At 58.5% G+C, this 15621-nt stretch overlaps 1 protein-coding gene across 1 annotated transcript; it reads right to left on the bottom strand.

Moving 5' to 3' along the window:
• Nucleotides 1-264: 264 nt before the first annotated feature.
• IQGAP3 (IQ motif containing GTPase activating protein 3) lies at nucleotides 265-15576 on the bottom strand. The gene is made up of 38 exons (XM_054001009.1): nucleotides 15552-15576; nucleotides 14645-14732; nucleotides 14142-14298; nucleotides 13783-13860; nucleotides 13532-13608; nucleotides 13326-13393; nucleotides 12949-13062; nucleotides 12382-12560; nucleotides 12011-12098; nucleotides 11581-11744; nucleotides 11307-11394; nucleotides 11011-11174; nucleotides 10691-10851; nucleotides 10318-10442; nucleotides 9968-10131; nucleotides 9695-9785; nucleotides 9448-9615; nucleotides 9188-9330; nucleotides 8940-9110; nucleotides 8564-8647; nucleotides 8000-8071; nucleotides 7367-7436; nucleotides 6775-6983; nucleotides 6418-6570; nucleotides 6139-6302; nucleotides 5768-5992; nucleotides 5543-5683; nucleotides 4982-5066; nucleotides 4474-4706; nucleotides 4254-4386; nucleotides 3874-3976; nucleotides 3572-3716; nucleotides 3348-3435; nucleotides 2871-3083; nucleotides 2592-2758; nucleotides 2337-2438; nucleotides 1877-1985; nucleotides 265-1634 (listed from the first exon to the last, which is right to left on the bottom strand). Exons 1-38 carry the CDS (start codon nucleotides 15574-15576, stop codon nucleotides 1521-1523), a joined length of 4923 nt encoding a protein of 1640 aa, XP_053856984.1. The 3' UTR covers nucleotides 265-1520.
• Between the last annotated feature and the right edge of the window lie 45 nt (nucleotides 15577-15621).

The raw sequence follows: 15621 nt of genomic DNA, 5'->3' as shown, positions 1-15621 counted from the left end.
TAGGATTTATTTAAGAATTAAGTGTGTCTGAAAGTGGCCTAAATTCCCTGTGCAAGAGCCGAGTTGTGCCTCAGCACCTGACTCTGCACTGCTGTGAGGGAGCTGCTCCCTGGTGGCCCTGGCCAGAACCTGGGGGGACACCTTGCTTTGGGAACGGGGGGCTGCAGGAATGTCACCAGCCTCAAAGACCCTGGTAAACAAAGGGAGAGGCAGGTGAGGAGCACAGGGAAATGAGCATCCAGAGAAATCCTGCATTTTCTGATACATCTTTATTTAGAGTAAACAAGCAGAGGCAGCACAGCAGGAATCCAGCACGGATGGGGATAGAACAAGCATAGTTGGAGGCATTTATATGAGAGGAGGGAAAGAAAATCACATGAAAACCTCACAAACAAGCATCACTCTCCAAAGACAAGACAGAGCCTGAGATGCCAATAGATCAGGTACCCCTGAGCTGCCTCAAGGTCCCACGGCGGTTACCAAGCAGAGAGGGAGATTCCTATACCAATCCTCCAAAAAACTTCCTTTGCAGAGCAGGTTTGGGACCTGCTGCTCCCTGTGCCTGAAGGAGATGTGGTGGGAGGAGGCTGGGACTGCCAGCAGCTCCATTCCCATGCCAGGGAAGGGGCTGGAGGAGGAGCTCACGTGGAGAAAAAGTGCTTTAAATGCAGCCATGGCCAAAACCAGTCATTGTCCCACAACTGATTAAGCACCAGAACAAAAGAAGAGGGGACAGAGACACCACCATCCCTGCTGAGATGGTGCTGTGGGGTTGCTCCACAGCAGATGCCAGGCACCAATGTGGTCCAGAGATTTGGTCCCTGCTCCAGTCCCTCAAAACACCCATGGGACAGCAGTGACACTGAGCCTCTCTCTTGTGTTTCACAGCCTGCCTGAAGAGCAGTGAAATTCATCTTTAAAATCAAAATTCTTCTATTGCACCTCAATGTACTAGAGAAGAGCTCACAGCTGTCTTCACAAGCAGTTATTGCCTCTCTGTTCTGGCCTCTCCCTATCCTTCCATATAAAGATTGATTCTGACATTTCCCAAGCCTTAGTGTGAGGAAGAAATATATACATACATATAGATATAGATAAATATATACATACATATAGATATAGATAGATATATATAGATAAATTAGATACCTTTATTATATCTGTAAAACCTGTGTAGTGTCCAGAAATACAGAGTGGGCAGCTGGCTGTTGGCAACACAGGAACTAAACAGCCAAAATATCCAGATAAAATAGATTTTAAAAGCAACACATGCTGCAAGAGCTTTGGCAGCTGCATCCTCCTGCAGGGAGGTCGGGCACTGGTTTAGTACCAAGCTCGGGGTGCCCAGGGCTGGGGCTGGGCCCTGTGCTCCCCAGTCAGGCACTGCTGGCTGCAGATGCATCCATGCAGGAAAGCTCCATGGCCAGCAGCAGCTTCCCTGCCCTGGGACCACCAACCCTGAGGTCTCTTTGGCAGGTTTACATTGCCCCCCCTTCCTCTAGCCCCACCCCTGACCCCTGTTACTTCTTGAAGAACTTCTTGTTGAGGAGGAAAATGAGCAGGTTGACATTGACCTTGGCCTTATTGAACATCTTCATGACTGCCACACCCTCGTACTGCAGCTGCAGCAGGTCCTGTGGGAGAGGGGGCTGTCACTGCCACTGTGCCCAGCCAGGGCAGCCCTCCTGAGTGCCCAGCCCGGGCACAGGGAGCTGGATTTGCAGGGGCAGCTGCACAGCAAGGCTGCCCCCAGCAGCTCCACACGGGCTCCAAGTCCCCAGCAAGAGCTGCAGGTGTGGGGGCACCACGCAGCCCCCACCCAGCCCTGCTGCCCTCATCTCTCTGACCCCCAGCAGCTGCAGGACGGGCTCCCCACCTGGTAGTGCAGCTGGAAGTGCTCCATGTCGATCCCCATGAATTTGGCTTTCACCTGGAACCTGCCCGATTCCTCACAGGGGATGATGTCGAAAACCACGTTCCTGAGCCTGAGAAGACAGAGACACTCACTGCCAAAGGGGTTTCACAGCTTTAACACAGCCAAGGACGGGGTCACCCACCCAGTGCACCCCCTCAGCACAGCAGCCAGACCCACAGCCCAAACCCCACTGCAGATCCCAACTTTCCTGCATTCTCCTACACAAAGCAACTTGCCCCACATGGCAGGACAACAGTGGCCCATGTGCATCCTCCTCCTCAATTATTTTCCTCTACCTGCCTACGTTTTTATAGAATATCCTGAATCAAAAGGAACCCACAAGGATCAGAGTGCATTAACTCCTGGCCCTGCTCTGAATAAGCCCAAGCAGGAGCTCCTCCCCTGGAGCAGGGTTACGCACTGGCTGGGTGGCAGGTCCTGGATCTCCAGCAGCACCCCCTTCTCCCACAGCTGGGCTGCTGTGTAGTGCAGAGATGGCAGCTTCTTGCTCTTCCCACTGGCCCTGGAAGAGAAGGGACCACATTCTGAGAGCTCATCTCCAGCCATCCGTGACCCTTTGGATTCCCAACATCTCCAGGATTCACAACAACCAGAGAGCAATGAAAACAAGCAACGTTTTTTTAAAAAATGACTGATTTTCGGTAAGGAACCGCACTTGTTGCCGGCCGCCAGGTTGTCAAGGCAGGTCTTGATGTACTGGTTGTAATAATCAATTTGCTCCTCATAAAACAGAGTCTTGGCATCAAGGCCCTCCAGGGTCTGCCTCAGCTTCAGGAGCTCCCTGCGGCGCTGCTGCCGGTGACGCCGCTGGTTCCGGATGTCCTGGAGGAAACAGCAGTGCCAGAAAACCAACGTATGGCACGATGAGCTTTACCCAGAGCAGGACCTCCGGGGGTTTTAGGGGTGATCCCCAGCTCAGCATCCCCCAGCACACCTTGGCCAGCTCGTCAATGAGCTCCTGGTACTGGTTGGCAGAGTCTGCCAGCCCCAGGCTCTCCAAGCGCCGCAGGTTGCGGATGACCTTGCGCTTCTTCTCCTCCATGGAGAGCTGGCTGTTGGCAGCCAGGGAGGGGTGGCGCTTCAGCTGGGCAGAGGGCTGGGCGTCCCACAGCGCTCGCTGGCACACGAGGTGCTGGTGGGCAGCTTCCTAGGGATGAGAAGGGGTCAGCCTGGAACACAGCTGGAATGGGGTACAGAGATGGAACAACCGAACTCCTTCACCCACGCTCTGATGTGGGTCTCTCCTGGCCCAGAATATGTGGTTTTTCTAAAATCCAGAGTCTGCTGCTGGGTCACAAGAGCAGTGGCCAAACCTCTGAGAGGAGCAGGGCCACTTTTTGCTGAGAACCTTTTCGCCCTTTGCCCACAAGGATTTTCAGTTCATCCCTAGCAGCAGCCTCACACATCCCACCTCATGCTCTGAGGCTGGTGTCCACAGGATTTCTGGGAGGGAATCTCCAGGTTGGCACTGGATCAAATCCACCAGCATCTGCTTGGTGCTAGAGACCAGAGGGAGATGTCAGGCATCCGCTCCAGACCATCACCCTCCACACAATATTCAGTTGCCTCCCAAGGGTTTCTTGCCCACCCTGAGCATCCCAGTACCCTCTTGATGCCCACAGAGCCCATCCTCACCTCAGCAGCAGGCTCCTCGTGTCACTCTCCTCGCTGCTGGCCACTGGCACCAGCTTGTTGGTGAGGGTGAGGGAGATCTCTGTTCTGCTGAGCTGGGAGAGCACCTGCTCAGCACCACTGTCTCCCAGGCTGGCAACGCTCTCCCCTGTGAGGGCACAGAGAGCCCTGCTAGCTGTGTTGGGCTCTAGAGGGCTGGCTTCCCATGCCCAGAGCAATCTAGCTCAAACTTAGTGCAAGGAAAGCGTGCCCACATCCACCCTCCTCCCAGCAGGGTGGGCGGTGGGTCCCAGAATCCAACCTACCAAGCAGGGACTGGACTGTAGGAAGCTCATCAAGATCCTCCAGGAGCTCGTGCAGGGGGTCACTGTGGTGTGATGTGATGGAGTCCTGGTGCTCGAGCAGGAGCTGGACAGGGCAAGGGATGAATCAGTGGCAAAGGGGGATGCAAACAGAGAGGGAGGGTCACCCTTCGCACCCGAGAGGGGATGGAGAAAATACAAGGTTTGCAAAAGGACAAACCTGCAGAATCTAGATTATTTCCTTGCTTAAAAGGGAAAAAAAGGGTCAAGAAGAGGGAAGCTGTGACAGGGGTGGGATACAGAAGAATGGGAGGAAACTCAGCAGAAAGCCCAGGGGGTGGGAGCAGAGGAAACAGAGCTTGCCATGAGCTTCATGCCCTGACCTTGTGCGTGTTGATGAGCTCCCCCACAGTGATGTAGATGACTGGTTTGGCCACTGCCACCATCTCTGAGTACTCATCCACGTCAAACCTCTCTTCAGGCTCAGGGACGCAGCAGGCAGCAGAGATGAACCTCCTGCAGGGAGCACCCCTTTGGTCAGCCCCAAACCCCTGCCACGGGCTCCTAGCCATCCTCCCACCCCATCACCAACCTGGGGCCCACCTGAACTTGTCGTGGGTGTGCTCCAGGTACTGGTTGAGCCCGCAGAGGTGGGCACTCTCCCCCTGGAAGGGCTTGTGGGCGGCGGCGTGCTGCAGCACCTTGGCGATGGAGCCCAGGCTGCGGCGCTGCTCGGGGCGCAGGGCCGCCCCGGCCGACACGTCCACGATGTCAAAACCATCAGGGGCCACCACTGCTGGGTTCATGAAGCGGTAGTAGAGCAGGTTCCCCACGATCTAGGACACGAGACAGGCTGGGGAGCAGATGGGTTAGGGCCCAAGGAGGTGACACCTCAGCAGGGAAGGATGTTTCATCCTTGCTCTGCATGGTAGGACCCTCCTGGAAGAGATGGCAGTGCAGGGGGAAAAGCCCACTCTTGGCATTTCCTTAGTGGCTCAAAGAAAATGTTGACTTGGGGGTGTTTTTAGGTCAAGAGGACCTGACCTTTTGTGGCCCTTCGTGTGCAGACACAGCTGAACCAAAGTGTACAGGTGCCCCAGCCCCATGGTACCTTATCAACCTCCTCTCCTGGGGCCTTGGGGAATTTCTCAGCCAAGGACATCCTCAGGATTTTGGCCATGTAGCGCATCCCATAGCTGAGGAGAGGTAGAGAGAGGACCATCAGCATGTGGGTCCACCCTGATGACCCAGTCCTACACCCATCACCCAAGAAGCTGCAAGCCCCCGGCCCTGGGGTGATGGATGGAGAAGCCCACAGGTAGGATTGGCAGCTACAGTACCCCTCAGCTCCCTCCCCCACCCTGCTGCCAACCCAGACATCTCTGGAGGAGGCCTTCATCCTCTGAGATGACCACAAAGCTCAGATTCTTCCTGGCAGACATCTCAATGCCAGCAGTAAACTGCCCAGAAACGGAGCAGAAAGACAAAGCAGCCCACGAGGCACTGCTGATATTTGGGGTTCCCCTTGCTGACAGTGCAGTAACTCAGTCCTGCAGCAGCAAAGGGGCCAGAAAGACCCCCCTAACCCAACCTCCTTTCTAAGGCCTTGCTGGAGACACCTTAGAGCCAACAGCACTCCTGGGGTGTGCACAGAAACTGTCGGGATACTCACGGGATCTTGTCCACGGAAGAGGTGATGGCAGAGACAAACTTGTCTGTTACTGCCAGGAGATTGCGGATAGAAACGTCCAGCCTCCTTTGGACCTCGGGGTGGCTGAGAGCCTGCTCAGGGCTGACCTCATACGGGAGCTTGCTGTGAAGGGAAGACAGGACCCCATCACCATCTCAGTGCCCGTCACCCTGTGGCCGTGCCAAGCCTTCTTACCCAGGGTCTGACCTTCTGTGCCCGCTCTGCGACTCAGTCTGGTTGATCCACGCCTTGTAGATGTCCACAGGGTCCGTGTGGATGCTGAGGGTCTTGTCCTGCAGGACGTCCTGCACCGGGCCAGCCAGGATGTGCCGCAGGGCGTTCTGCCCGCGCACGTTGCGGTAGAAGCTGACCACCAGCCGGATCACCGTGGCATTGCCCGTCAGGATGTCGTGAACGTGGTCCACCTTGGAGCTGGGGACAGAGAAGGGCAGATGGCATGAGGGGACAGACCAGCGTCTGTGTGCTCTCCAAGCAGGAGGCAGCAGGCAGAAGAGATAACATCCAAGCTGATGCAGTTCAGCCTTTCCCTGGGCCCGTTCCCACACCGGGACAGCCACCTGATCTCCTCCTGCAGTGCCACCTTGAAGAGCTGCAGCAGCAGATAAGCCTCCCGTGGGTTGGAAGCGTAGTTGTAAAGCGTAAAGATCACCGACTCCATGAATTTGGTGGACTTGTTCTGGGGCATCTGGAAGATCAGCCTGGCCAAGTACACCGGCTGTGTCTGCAGGGAGGAGGGACACCAAGCTAGCCCAGGTGTCGTGGGGTAGCTGGGGCTCAGGTCCCTGCACTGCCCCCCCCAGCTGTGGGGGACACAGCAGAGCCCCCCCCAGCCCCACCTGCAACAGGTAGAAGAGGTGCTGATAGGCCTCCAGCTTCTGCCTCTTCTCCTTGCTGAGCGTCTTGAGCCCCTTCTGCTTGTCCATGGACATCATCTCTGAGAGCTGCTCCTTGTTCTTCTTGGTCAGCTTCTTGCAGTGGGACACCACCTCCTGTGGCCACACAGGCAGGGAGAGAAGCACTGGGGTCTGCCTAAGGCTCTGGCATTCTGACCAGTTTCTGGGAGAGCCAGGGGCACCCCAGTGCTCCCCAACCCCTCCAACTGCTTAAGAAGTGAAGCAGAGACAAGTCCAAGCTGCGATGCCCACGGAGGGCAGGACCACATGAGGCAGCCAAGTCCTCCCCTCTCTCTCTACCTGCAGCGTGATCCTGTTCTTGACCAGCAGCCCAATCTTGATGTCCATGAGGTCCAGGTCACTCTCCAGCTGCCGGCTGGCACGGATCCTCTTCACCACCTCCTCCTGCAGCCGCAGCACCTCCGACTCCTCCCAGAAGTCGTGCTGGCTCTGCTCCAGCAGGTGGATGAAGCGCCGGACGATGCCCAAGGGCGGACTCTTGGTGTGGACTGCAGCAATGCACAGTAAGGCCATGAATAATCTGCAGGTGGATGGAGTGGCCACCCCCACCACAGACCCCCCAGACCGCCAGCATTCACTCAGACACCTCATCCTCCTCCCCAAAAAGCATCTTCTTGCAGCACCAGGACATGGGACAGCACACGGCCACGCTGTGCAACAGCCTCCAGGAAGCTTTGGGGGCAGAGGGGCAGCCCCAGGGCTGAGGACCAAGGACCACCAAGGCTCTGTCACTCCTGTCCTTGCCAAGGGGCCACCAGTGGCCTGCCCATAACTGCTTCCCCACTGTGCAGGGCCAGCGAGGGAAGAGGCAGAGTCCCCTTCCCAATTAGCCATCACACTTCAGAGCAGCAATGAGCAGGCACACACTTACCCAGCATCCTGTAATCCCCACGGGCCTTGTTGGCTCGCACAAAAGCCTGGATTTTAATTACAGCTTTAATCTGCCAAGACAAACAAGGAGGTGGGAGATGTTTTTCCATCGTGTCCCTAACACACGTGGGGAGAGAAGGAGAGCTGGACAAGCACATCACTGCCTGGTCCCACTGCCAGGAATGTTTTGAGGCCTGGAATGAGGGTCTCTACAACACAGGAGAGATTTTGGGATTCTACCCTTCTCAGTGGTCATTCCCCTCCACTCACTGTATATCAGAAGCTGCAGCAACTCCAGGGGTGCAACTTCACTTCCCACAGCTGACAACCCTCCCCCTTTTCTCCCCAAAAATTTCCTTCCCCTCTTAATGGGGGCATCTTGAAGTCAATGTTGTTTTTTGATGGAACTGGAGTGGTTTTGCTCTCCTCACACCTTACAAAACCTGAGAGTTTGGTTTCCAGACCCACCAGGTACCTATTCCTTCCCATCTGTCCCCCTGCCAGGATGAATCAGTTCTTCCAGCTGCACTGAGAGCACTCAGGGACAGGGATCCAACCATGTGCTCCAGATCATCCCCCTACATCCCCACCAACACGGTCCCAGGAGTGGTTTGACTCCCATCCCATCACTTACATTCTGCCTGAAGTAGCGCAGCCTCTCCTGGTACTTCCTCTGTGCCTGCCACATCCTCACAGCTGCCTGGATCTGGGAGAGATGTTCAAATATTTGGATTCTGGAAGGACTTGCTTGGCCAAAGGGATTGGGTGGAAGGGAAAAATCATGAGGACTGCTAGGGGAGGTTTAGGTTGGATATTAAGGAAAACTTCTTCATAGAAATGGTGGTCAGGCATTGGCACAGGCAGCCCAGCAAAGTGCTGGGTTCACCATCCTGGAGGGATTTAACACCCATAGGGATGTGGCACCTGGGGACACAGTTAGTGGTGGCCTTGGCAGTGCTGAGGGAACAGATGGACTCAGTGATCTTCGAGGGCTTTTCCAGCCTCAATGAACCCATGGTAACAATTCTATTCTACGACTTTTCCTCCCCTGCCCACTCACACACTGCCCTGGCCCAGCTGCCACAATCCCCCCTGGCTCCTCTGTGCCAGGCAGGGGTAGATGCCACCCTCACAAGCTGAACAAGCTGGTGACAACGCCCCACATGGGAACAAAGGCTGAAGAAAGAATCTTCCAAACCTTGATTGCAGCCTCTGTGTTGGATTTCAGGTAGTGCAGCCTGTCCAGGTAAGCTCTGCGCTGCCTGTACCCCCTCCAACAAGCCTGGGCACAAGAAGACACCAGGTAGAGAGACCTGAGTGAGGTCACTGTGACTCCATTGGTTTTTCAGGGAGCACACGAGGAAAGAGAGTAACACAGCACGGGGAAAGAGGAAACCAGCACCCAAAGCAGCTACTGTGAGAGAAACAAGCCCCTCACTACTCTCTGCAGCACCTCAGGGGTCCTGGCAGTAAAACCACAGAGCAGCAAGCGCTGGCCCTCCCTGGTGCTGCGAGCAGCTGCCCTTGGTTTGTGCCGCTGCGTTCCGAGGAGGGGCAGAGCCTGGCCGTGTCACCTGGATCCTGATGGCAGCTGGCCTCTGCTCCCGCAGGACGCGGCGCCGCGCCGCGAAGCGCCGGCGAACGAGGAAGCCCCGCAGCCGCGCCTGCAGCCTCACCACCAAGGCCACGCTGGATGCCCACAGGCGCTCCCGGTCGTGGGCCAGCGTCACTCGGGTGATGACCGACTGCAAGGACACGAGGCACCACCAGCTGAGCCCCCGGCCGTGCCAGCGGTGCCCACCCAGCCCCACCCTGCCCATACCTGGATCTCCTCCCGGCTCAGGTGCACGGCGTTGAAGCTGCCGTCGCGTGGGCACTGCCAGCTGCCCTCCAGGGTCTGCAGGTTCAGGTAGTACTCGGCACCATCCAGCAGCCTGTGCCTGGTCCAGGATAGCTTCGTGCTCCCTGCATGCCGGGGTGGATGGGAGCTGCTGGAGAGTGCTGCTCCCCCTGAAAAGCCAGGCCAGGGGTGCAGCCCAGGCTCCTGGGGTGGGGGAGGTTTTGCAGCCCCCAGGGTTTTACCCGCTGGTCTCTTGGTGGCCATCAGAGCCGCCAGCTGCTCCTGGTAGGAGTCAGCACAGGCGTTCACCACCCCACGCAGGGCCACGTCAGGATTGCACAGCACCCTCAGCGTCTGTGATGCCTTCCCTTCCTTGATGGCCTGGTTGATGGCAGCTATGCCCAGAGCCACTGTGGGAGCAGAGGGGCTCACATCAGCCCCTTCTTGTCCCCCGACCTCCAGCAGCACCTGCACAGGGAGAGCACTCACTTCTCCTGGCTGCCACTGTGTCCTGGTTGGCCTGGCAGACCCCTTCCTGGATTTCTTCCCACCAAAGAACAGCTCCATTGTCCTCCGTGGCCTGTGAGAGGGGGAGGTGGGCTCTAGTGAGCTGGCGGTCCCCTTTGAGCACCTCCTGCTTTGCAGATGCTGCATTGCTAGGCTGGGGGGGGTGGTTATTTCACAGTCTTGTGACCAAGGCAGGGTACCCTGCATCTAGGGGGGGGGATACCACGCTGCCAGAGCTGATGACCCCCACCCCACCTGGATTTTCTGCCTCCGTGCCCGGGACAGGACATGGTGGTAGCGCAGGGCGGTTGGAAGGGCGACGTCGGGCAGGGCGGGCGCCAGCAGCAGCAACGCCGCCAGCGTCTTCTCAGGGTCCGCCTGCAGCAGCGCCTCGTTGACCAGCTGGAGTGCACGGACTCCTGGGTGCCAGGGAAGGGACAAGCCTTTCAACCCCTCCACAATGCTCCAGGCACCCAAGGGAGTCACAGCCCAGGGGTGGTGTGAGATTCTCCGGTGTCTTATGGGGGCTGGAATCCCAGTGCAACCTCCCTCCCAGGATATCTGCGACCCCCTGCATGCCCAAACCTCAGGCAGGCAGGACTCACGGTCGTTTTCATCCTGCACTGATGAATTGGTGCTGGTGACGCTGTCCTGAATGTCATTCCAGCTCAGGAACTCAGCTCCTGCTTTCCTCAACTGGCCTTTCAGCTGCAACAAGTCATCAAAGTACCTGCAGGAGAGACACAAGGCAATGGCTTGAAGCATTCCAAGCAGGGCTCAAATGCATTCCAAGGAGGGCTTGGTGCATTCTGAGCAGGAGGGCACCTGCCAGAGCCAGCTGCCCAGCTCTTCAGAGGGGAGAGGCAAGGCACAGGACAGGGAGGCTGCTGGAACAAGCCCACAAAAAGCCCAGGCCCCCAGACCAGCCCTTTCCACAAGATTTCTTCACACCAACCCCTAACACAGAGCCCAACTCACCGCTGTGCATTTGCATCCTCAGCTCCTGAGAGGCCCAGGGCAGGGCTGACCAGGCTGTTCCAGAGCCTGTTGGGGTTCCTGGCATCCAGGGCTTGGTTAACCAGTGCCACAGCTGAGAGCATCTCCACAGCCACAAACAACTCCTCCTGTGCCAACTCGCCCTGCACAGGACAGGCAGAGACACTGAACCCCCATAACCTCCTCCCTCCAGGCCCAGCTTCCCCAGGGAAGCAGCAACAAAGGAAGGACCCCAGACCTAGCAGAGGGACCAACCCACCCACTGCCAAGGGTACCCATGGCCCATCCCTGGGGTGTCTCACCCGTGGGTGCTGGCTCTGCAGCAGGGCCAGCTGGTGCTGGTACAGGGGGGCAGCAGGGGCGTGCACATCAGGCAGCTGGGCTGCAGGGTCCATCAGAGCTTCCAAGGTTTCTGCTGGCATCCCTTGGCGGACAGCAGCATTGATCCGGCCGACAGCCTGCAGCACTGAGGGACAGACAGGGGGGCTGGCACAGGGTGGCCGTGCCCTGTCTCGGGGCCAGGCTGCCAGCAGGCCCACCAGCTCCTGAGATGCAGTGGGCAGCAGAACCTGCAGTAAGAGTTTGCCCAGGCACTCACTGGCTCGCTCCTTCTCGTCCCTCCGGTTCGCCGTGAGGATCCCTGCCTGCACCTCCTCCTGCTCCAGCAGCTCCAGGTAGCCCAGTTCCTGCAACGGGCAGAGAGGGGTGTCAGGTCTCACAGCTCTGCATGCTTGTGCTGACAGAGCAGCCGTGCTCAGACCCCTGGAAGAAAGCTGCCAACTGCCCAGCCCACGGGACCTTCCTCTTCCTGGGGACCATGGGCTGCCCCCCAGCACCAGCACCCTGCACCCCAGGCTCCTGCCAGCCCCTACCAGTGCCTTCTCCTCCCGGTCCGAGCTGAGCTGCTCCAAGTAGAGCTCGAGGTTGTCACGCTGGACGCAGCGCAGGGCCAGGATGGGGTCCTGCAGTGCACAGTGCAGTGCCAGCACATCCTGTCTCTCCAGGGCATTGTCCACCTCTTCCAGAGCCCCACGCACTACAAGAGGCCAGTTCACCCCAGAGGTGAGCAGGTAAATCATCCCACAGCTCCAGGGAGCAAAGGCAGCTATGGCTAAAGCCTGCATACCCTTCACTTTAATTTTTCCTTGGAAATGCACACCCAGCCCTTCTTCCCACTAGGTCTGAGGCTGGCCTGAGCAGACTTCTTTCTGCTACACCCACCACTCTCCCCATGCCCAGGGCTACCATGGTCCCACCATAAGCCCTGGAGAACCCCCAGAGGGAAGGCCCAGCTTTGCTCACCATTCACTTTGTTGATGTTCCCTTGGATTTCAGCCTGGGTCAGACACCAGTCATAGACGTCCTCTCCTTCGGGGATCACCTGTGGGTACTGGACAGGGACTCCCCAGCCTGAGCTTTCTGCCCAAGCACAGCCCACCGTGCACGGTGGGGTCCCCTGCAGATGCCTGGGCTCACTTCCCAACCCCAACCCCTGGGTGAACTTCCCAAAGGGGAACCATCTCCCCCATCTTCTGCTCAGCACAAGGGCTCCCAGGCTGTGTTTCAGCCAGCAGGCCCTGTATGGTCTCTGGCCAAGCTACCCCTCCAGCTGCCCATCAGCAGAGGGGCTGCTCCTCTCCCAGCCACCCCTGAGCACCCTGTGCCCTCCTCACCCTGTTTCTAGCGTTGCTGCCCTTCTCCAGCTTGGCCTGGTGCAGCACCTCCTGGTAGGCACCTGCCAGCTCCTGGCGCAGTCCCAGCAGCATGGCGTGGGGGTTGTGCAGCGCCTCCATCGTCTGGGCCACCACCCCCCGATCCACTGCCTCGTTGATGGCCAACACCGCGGCGTGGACTGGAGGGGAGGCAGGGAGGGGGGGGAAGATGGACCATCTGCTTTGTCCCTGCATGCAGCGGGACAAGACATTCCAGAGGCCATGGTGGGAACCGTGTTCAAAAGGCCAGCTGCAGTCCTCAGCACCCGGGAAGTCTGTGTCTCACAGCAAGCCCAGGGAATGCAGAACCCCAGCTGCTGCTGGCTAGCAAGGGCTGTGCCAGCGCCTGCAGCCTTGTGCCAGGCTGAAAGAGAACAACCAGGTGCCTCCCACTGCACCCCACACCACCATCACCTCCCAGGGCACCCCCCTCCCACTTTGCTGGCCCCAGATTTGGCATTCAGTGGCTGAGCCAAGATCCTGCTATGGGCTGACACCCAGCCCCACTCCCCACCAGGCACCCATCACCTGCTGCTTCATCCACTGAGAGCTCGTTGGCCAAAATGCCTCCAATCTTGCTGAAGGCAGGCAGCTGCAGCCCATACTTCTCCAGCTCCCGCTTCATGTTGTTGATCTCCTCCTCTGGAGCAGAGCAGAGGCAGCACTGCTCAGCAGCAGCCCCATAGCCCAGTACTGGAGCAGGAGCAGCCAGCAGAGCCCCCACTCCCCTGCCAGACCAAGAGGGGTGCAGAAAACCCCCACACTGAGGTAAGCATCCCTGAGCTTTGGCAAAAAACATCCAAGATTTTCACTCCGCACATCCCTCCTGCCATGGGACCCCAGAGCATTGGTGCCAAACCCCCCTCAGCAAGTCCCAGCCCAGGTCTCCCTGCACGGTGCCATACCTGTGAAGTTCACTTTCCCATACAAGTCCTGGATCTGAGGAGCCAGCCCCAGCTTGAAGAGGTAAAAGCTAAAATACAAACCCACATGGTGACATCACCTGCTTCTCCCTCCTGACGCTTCCGTGTCACCTGAGGCTGAGGGGTGACACCACCAAAGGGCTCATGAGCGTGAACACATTCCATGAGGGCAAGGCCAGGGCACCCACCTGAGTGCATGGATGCAGTAGATCACCCGGGGCATGTTCTTCTTGTCATAGATGTCTGTGGTCTCTGGGTGGAAGATCTGCCAGCAAGACAAGAGACACGTCAGGGGCAATGGCATCGAGACAGTCCCCAGAGTGTCAAAGAGTGGGGGGCAAAGACAAAGCCCCCCTGCCATAGCAGCACCCCCCCAGTGCTGGCACAAGGCAAGGGCCACTGTGTCCCTTGGCTGGGGCAAGCAGAGGGGAGGTGTTACCGAGGGAAGCCCCACGTGGCTCATGGCATCACGCCAGTAGTTGATGTTATCCGTGTGCCGAAAGTGAAGCCCGGCTGTCTGGAAGAGAGGAGCTGAGGTCAGGCTGAACCCCACTTTCTCCCATCCCTGGGTTGCCCCCAGACCAACCCAGCCAAGGCAGGAGGTTAAAGACAGAGGCGATGCCTGTGACCCCCAGGGGCACACAGCTCAGGGACCCCATTGCAGCCACCTGCTACAGAACAGTCCCTGAGTGACTGCTGCCAGCGAGTCCCTCCTCACTCTGCACTCACCAGCAAGGGAAAGGTTTGGGGCTACACCCTAAGGGGTACTACACCTTCCCTCTGGTGCCACAGCCTTACCTGGTACCGTGTCTGTTCAGGGTCGTAGATCTTCTTCAGTGGGACAACGGCAGGGGCAAAGCAGTGGCCCAGCTTGGCCAGGAGGACCCCGTTGCGCAGAGTCTCCTCCAGCTCCGTGGGTGGGGGCAGCCCCTCACCCAGACAGGCCTCCATCCAGCTGGCAGGGCAGGGACAGGGCACGTCACAGACCCCCAGCACCCCATCCAGCAGAAAAGCGCCCAAAGGACATCCCCCCCACAACCCCATTCCAATAAATCCTCCTTGGCAGGGGAGCTCAGCCCTCAGGCTTTTGCTGCTGGGTGGTTTTCAGTTTGGGTGTAGGGCTGTGTCCCCCTCCAAAAAAAAAAAACACAACCCCCCCAACCAGCTTTGAGGAGCCATAAAACCACAGGATCCAAGCAGCATTTTGAAGCCACTCCACACCCATTCCCCCTGTCCCTCCCCTTAACACCCCTTTTCCCCCCCAAATCTGAGCTCGAGGATCTCCCCAGGTGCAGCCCCACCGCTTGGCTTCCTCCAGGTGACACAGGTACTGGTAGGCAACGTTCTGCCTCCTCTGTTCGTCCATCTCATCGGCAGTCGGGCGCTCACCTGGGCAGAGAAGGGGGATCTCCCATCAGAGCCCCCTGCTCAGGGAGGCTTTTTGAAGCCCCCGTGGCCACTGAAACTAAGATTTGGGAAAGGAAGCCAGGCTTTGGTTGCAGTAGCCTCCCACAGCCCTCGTGGGAGTGGCACCAACGTCACGGTGCCACCAGCCAGGCCCTTCTGGCAGTGGGAGGAAAGTTCCCGATTTCCCTTTTTCCCAAATAACGGCGATCAGAGCTGGCACTGGAGTGGGGGAGGGCACAGAGCAAGCATCCGGGGAGGAGGTGGGGAACACAGCTACAGGTTTGGGGTCCTTTTACACCGCTGCTGGTGCTGGAGGCACCCGTGACTTTTTGGGGGCACCCAGCTGCCTCCCAACAAACCATTCCTCAAAAGATGTCCCCCCCCAGTTTGTCCCCATGGGCCTGGCACCTTGCCGCATGCAGACCTGCCTGTTCCCCCTCAAACCCCTGCGCCCCTAAATCCGACCGCTCCCCCATCCCTCTGCACACGCAGAGTCCCCGTCCCCCCGTGCACCCCACACCTGTCCCCACAGCCCCCTGCCCCCCAGGCTTAGCTGTCCCCTCGCATTCCCCTGCACCCCAGGCTCGTCTGTTCCCCCATCCCCCGCACCCCCGGGCTTACCTGTCCTCCCCCGGCTCGCTGCACCCCAGACTTGTCCCCCTCCCGTCCCCCTGCACCCCAGACTTGTCCCCCTCCCGTCCCCCTGCACCCCGGACATGCCCGCTCCCCTCATCCTTCTGCACCCCCAGACGTGCCCGCAGCCCCACCCGCAGCCCCCCTTTGCCGGTGCCGGTCACTCACAGCGCCCCGGCCCCGCTCCCTCCATGGCCGCGGTGGCTCCGGTGGCTCCGCCCGCGGTTTGAATCTCCCG

The sequence above is a fragment of the Vidua macroura genome, chromosome 29 (assembly GCF_024509145.1).
Source record: "Vidua macroura isolate BioBank_ID:100142 chromosome 29, ASM2450914v1, whole genome shotgun sequence".
Taxonomy (NCBI): domain Eukaryota; kingdom Metazoa; phylum Chordata; class Aves; order Passeriformes; family Viduidae; genus Vidua; species Vidua macroura.
The sequence above is the reverse complement of the archived record's forward strand: the minus strand, read 5'-3'. Positions and strand labels throughout refer to the sequence as shown.